Here is a 6,000-nt window from a genome sequence, read left to right as displayed (position 1 = left end):
TTAGCTTTTCACACCTGGGGTAGTTGCTTTTTCATTAATTTAATTAAGAGTTTTTGCAGTTATTTTTTAGATTTTTTTCACATATTTTATGTACGTTCTTACATTAATTGTACACTTTAATATCAAATCTATATATTTATACACATTAATTGCTAGCAATATATATATATATATATATATATATATATATATATATATATATATATATATATATATATATATATATATATATAGTGATTTACTGTGATTTTGGTACATTAAATTACAGCCATATAGTGTAACTTCACAGTAGATAGTAAAGTCCATTACTAAGATTTCACAGTATAATCTTGTAGAATTACCTATATTTTACTGTGAAGCAGGCTTTCCTCAGCTATTCATTCTAACATGTACATTCTGACTTTGAAATCATTTAGGGTGTTTAAAAGTGTTTGGTTTTATGAATCAATTACTTGTGTTCCAGTTTATTATGTTTTTGGCTAAGCACACTGTTGTGTTCATTAAAAACTATTTTATATTTCCATGTTAACCTTTTAATCTTAATAAAGGTGCAGTGTACCCAAAAATGTAAATTTACTATGATATTCTTGTCGTTTCAAAACAGAATGATTTAATTTTAAATTACATATGAAGATGTAATCCAATTGTTTTTGGGTCTGCAATAACATTGTTATTTCTAAATACCAAAAAGTGTTATATTGGCATAAAAGTTCATTTGTATCAATGTCTATGTTCAAAGAAATAAAAGGAGTTTGAATTCCTATAACTAACATACAAAAGATATAACCCTCTTTACAGTAATTTGCTGTAATCATGCAACCTGCCTTAATTTTACATTAAAATTATGAATACAACACATTACTCTGAATTTTTAAAGTTAAATCCTGTAAAGTGATCCTAATGTAATTTAATGTGAAAAATTTTATATATATATATATATATATATATATATATATATATATATATATATATATATATATATATATATATATATATATATATATATAATTTTAATCTAACTTAGTAGAAATTTAAATAAATAAACTTTTTAATTACTTATGCAGTATATATAAATGAGGTTTATATTTTTAATTAATTAGATAATTTATATAAAAATGAATAATTAATATAATATCTAAATCATAAACATATTACTATAGTAAAACATACATCTCATACATCATACATGTACATTTTTCATTTAAAATGTAACATTTTAAATAAAGCTATACTGAATATATTCCATGTTTACTTTTTGGAAACATTATAGGCTATATTAAGCATTAAGTATATGTTGGATTTTAATGTGTATATTTATTATAAATATTCAGTTTTTTATGTCTAAAATGGGTACATTAATATAAAACACAGAACATAAGAGTTTAAATGAAACAGGTGCACTTGAAAAATCGCCAAAAATTCCAAAATAAATGTAAACAACTAACAAAAACAACGACAAGCCAGCACGGATCCATCATAACAATGACAAAAGCACATTATCAACTTCCCCAATAGTTTGCAGGAACAGATCCAAGCTTCTACTAACCCACTGAAAGAAAGGCAATCCTGCTCTCTGCCCACCGTCGCCCCTCTCGCCAGAGGAATGGAGGGCTGGATCACGTGACTGCCGGTGAACTTGCCGCTCCAGCCCCTGAAAGCAAAGTGTAATTTGAAGAAAAGAGAACAAAGAAATCAGAGAGTATAAAATCCCTCGGCTTGCCTGAGCCGGGTCACAGTAAAGCTCGTACAGTTGAAGCGGCTCGCGCGCAGGTGCTGCGTCTGCGTGCGGCTCTCCGTCATCATGCGATCTGCACAGCTCCTCTCTGCGCTCTTCTACTGCATAGCGTGCATCCATTCCCTACCTGTACCAGACGGAAACAGCCACAGGTACAGACCTGCTGCGGTGAGTGCCTTTACATATCATTTATTTTAGTGAATTAGAAAATAATACCTTGAAATAAAGATTTGCACATGCATGCGTTCTAAAATATAACACAGGGTTATCTAAACCCTAACTTATATTGTGTACAAACTAAATCCAACCGCTGGGTTGATTTTTACATTTTTATTCATTACCCATCTTTAACCCAACAGTTGTTATTATTTATTACAGTAGCATAAAGAGGTAGTGATGAAGTTCAAATATGCATGCAACTTGCAAAGTTCATTGTCATTCACCTGTTATACATAACGTTCTACATAAGTGAACAATAAACAAACCTGTGCATATAATTTTTTAATTCATTTATTTGGATAGAGAGATATTTGCATTTGTTTTAGCGTTAAGACATAATAGGTTGCACTTTTTCTCAAAGTAGTGTGCTTGCTTTGGTCCCTGCTTTGGTCCACTGCTGCCCAGTAAGTGAAAGGCAGTTATTTGTGTATGAAGGTGCCTCTTAAAGACTCCAAAACAACACATAAATACATAACGTATAATGGCCTAAAATTAATTCAAGTCAATTTAGCATATAAATACATATTTATTGAATTATAAAACCAAATGTCATTTATATATAAATGTTGCCTATATATATGCAAACAACCAGATGAAGCCATTTTAGAGGACAATGTTAATTCAAGGAAATGCATTGTAAAAATGAAGCATTTTCTTCAGCAGTGTCCATCTCAGTGTCACTATCAAGTCTTTAAATTCATATATACTGTCATTCTGTAAAAAAAAAAAAAAAAAAAAAAAAAAAAAAACTGTGATGGTAATTAAGCGATTACATCTGAGACTACACTTTTTGAATCTACCCCCTACTGAAACCTTTAATCCATAACAACTAAACCTAAATCTGACCTTGCTAGAGATCTGTCAGTATCAGCAAATCCTTAAAAGTCCTAAGTTTGCAAAAAGAGGCTGACCATGTACTTTAACCAAGCAATATGTGCAAAAACATGCTATCAATGTATGCTAGCAGTGTTCTAAAACCTGCCAGAAACACACAGCAATGTATTAAATCATTGCTGAAGTTTTAGTAACAAAACAAGTTGGTGAAACATGCCAGCAGTATATTAAATGTGTTACATGTTAGTGATCTTAAAATGTTAGCAATGAGTTGGTAAAGTGCTAACAATGTTCTAAAACGCGTTATAAACATGCTAGCACTGTGTTAAAATATGTTATCAATAACAGCAAATGCCTTGAGAAATCACCTAGAGAATTGAAAACAACTTTCTGGTCAGATTTCCTCAACGGAACACCGAAGTTTGTCTTAATATTTGTATTGAATTGTTGGTTTTATGATATGGTTTACATAATGCTAATTATCAGGTGATAAAATGTTATGTTCAAACAAAGAAAAGGCTTAGGGAAAACTGACAAAGAAGAACTACAGATGGCTGTTGTAACCCAATTGGCAAAGATCCATAAAGAGATTTTTTTCAGGGAAAATATCAGGCAAAAAAAAAAAAATATGTATCAGTTTGAAACGTTGAATGAAAGGGCAGAAGCAAGTAGTTGTAACAAAGTGGAGAACAACTTCTTTCAGAGCTCTGAATCGCCACATCACACAAAGCATTACCACAAAAAGACAATGAAACATTTCATGCTGTAAAAGCAAGCGTCTATAAAGAGCAGCTTAATTTTATTATATGTATGTTTGTCTTTACCAATCAAACAAGAATGGCACCTGCGTTCAAACCAGCTCCAGACTCGTTTAAAGGACTGTGTTCATGTTTGGATGTAGAGAGGCAAGTCTGACGCGGAGCATGTGCTGTCAATTTGTTCCTGAATGTTGACAAAGCAGAGCAGGAGATTATGCAGGCAGAGGCAAGTCATCTGGCACGCTGAGCAGGATAACAAACACTGTGTTTGCTGACTGAGGGGAAAATGGAGGGATCCTGATAGCTACCACTGCATTTGTTGACCCCTTAAGAAAGAAAAGCTAATGTCCTTCTCTAAGGCATTGTTCATGCTTCACAAACTCCATGAAGACTGCCAAAACATTTTACAGCTCAATCAACACACTGACCAAACATGGCTAATGTGCAATTCCAGGGAGTTGAATTGAATTGGGGACACAATATGTAAAGTTACATTGGAATATACACTGAATTCACATAATCTATCTATCTATCCATCCATCCATCCATCCATCCATCCATCCATCCATCCATCCATCCATCCATCCATCCATTGTTCAGTTGTTTATCCATCCAACCATCATTGCTTGTTCATTCATTTGTCAGTCTTTCCATTACTTCAGTCTATCCATCCATCCATTGGGCATTCATTAATTTGTCCATCTGTTCATCCATTTATAATTTGTTGATTAGTTCCATCTATCCATTTTTTGCTCATTCATTTGTCTCTCTTTCCATTACTTTCATTCATCTATCGCAGTGGTGTCAAACTTAATTCCTAGAGGGGCGAAGCCCTGCACAGTTTAGTTCCAACCCTGCTCCAACACACTTACCTGTAGGTTTCAAACAAGCCTGAAGGACTCAATTAGTTTAATCAGGTGTGTTTAATTAGGGTTGGAACTAAACTGTGCAGAGGTGCGGCTCTTTTGGAACTGAGTTTGACACCGGGAATTCATTCATCTGTCCATCTGTTTATCCATTTATTATTTGTTGATTAGTTCCATCCATCCATTTTTCATCAGCCATCCATTCATCCATTCATTGCTCAATTGTTCATCCATCTATCATTGTTTGTTCATTCATTTGAAAGTCTTTCCATTACTTCCATCCATCCATCGGGCCTTCATTCATCTGTCCATCTGTTCATCCATTTGTTATTTGCTGATTACATCCATCCATTCATCCATCCATCCATTGTTCAATTGTTGATCCATCCATCGTTTGTTCATTCATTTGTCTGTCTTTCCATTACTCCCATCCATCCATTGGTCAATAATTAATTTGTCCATCTGTTCATCCATTTATTATTTGTTGATTAGTTCCATCCATCCATTTTTCAATGTCCATCCATCCATCCATCCAACCATCCATCCATCATTTAATATATATATTTTTTATCTATTCATCCATTGATATTTGTTACATTACAGTTTTCTCGGTTGCTTTGGCACATTTCTCAGATCAGAATTGAAATTTGCAAAACAGTAAATGCATTTCTCAAAACAACGCATTCAAATAGCAAAACTCCATGAATTACCTGCAAAACCCAGTCTCTTCCTTAAAATCTTAGTTTATCTCTCAGCTCTCTTTGTGTATCAATGAGTCCTTGTGTCATTGAGTATAGATAAGACAGTTAAAGTACCTAGTGATGTTGTCAATACAACAATGTACTCTGGAGGGGTGTTCTAGTGTAGACTATGGCAATTATTGCAGTTTGTCACAATTTCTTTGACACATTTTTCAAAACAGAAATTCTTTATACTGTGAGTGCAAATCTCGAAACTGTTTGCTGGGACATCAGAACTTTATTCCATGTCTGCAAAATGTAGTTACTTCCCCAAAACATTTAATTTGTGCTTTAAAATCTAGTTATTGTGGCAGTAATTTGGTCAAGGCCACCAAAACATAAAGTGTATTTGTCATCGTGTGAGCCACACTCTTCAAAATGATTAGTTGTTTATTCACAATGACAGTCAACCAATAAAATAAAGGTTTAAAAAAACACATATTTGTTGAGAAGTGTGAATAGTGCACAGAAAAATTAACATTTGTATTTATACAGTGTATTTATTTTTTGTACAAATGTAAAACATGTAAACCTTCATTAGAAAAAGTCAAGGTTCACCTGGGAAAAATGTACTGATTGTAGACAGAATTAGAAATAAAAAGCCTAATGGAAATGTTATAAAAATGCATCAAGACATAATATTATGACAATGTGTTCAGCCATTTTTCTTGTAACAACTTAAGCTATGAACAACCGATTAAATGTTGAGGAGGGTAAGACTATTCACCAGAAACCAAAATAACACAGTTTGACCAACATGACTTAAGCAGGGAGACATGGTGGCTCAGTGTTTAATTATTACAATTATCTGAAGATTGAGCGGGTAGTTTTTAGTATTCCAAGTCTGA

The 6,000-nt window shown here is 33.0% G+C and overlaps 1 protein-coding gene across 1 annotated transcript in view; it reads left to right on the top strand.

Moving 5' to 3' along the window:
* Nucleotides 1-1,732: 1,732 nt before the first annotated feature.
* The window catches only part of mmp11b (matrix metallopeptidase 11b), a 40,262-nt gene continuing 35,994 nt past the window's right edge, over nt 1,733-6,000 (top strand). Inside the window, exon 1 of the mRNA XM_087300986.1 lies at nt 1,733-1,903. Within this exon, the coding sequence (XP_087157112.1) occupies nt 1,802-1,903 (102 nt within the window). The 5' untranslated portion in view covers nt 1,733-1,801. The remainder of the gene's footprint in view (nt 1,904-6,000) is intronic.

This window comes from Danio rerio, chromosome 21 (assembly GCF_052040795.2).
Source record: "Danio rerio strain M-AB ecotype USA chromosome 21, GRCz13ab, whole genome shotgun sequence".
NCBI lineage: Eukaryota > Metazoa > Chordata > Actinopteri > Cypriniformes > Danionidae > Danio > Danio rerio.
The sequence above is the reverse complement of the archived record's forward strand: the minus strand, read 5'-3'. Positions and strand labels throughout refer to the sequence as shown.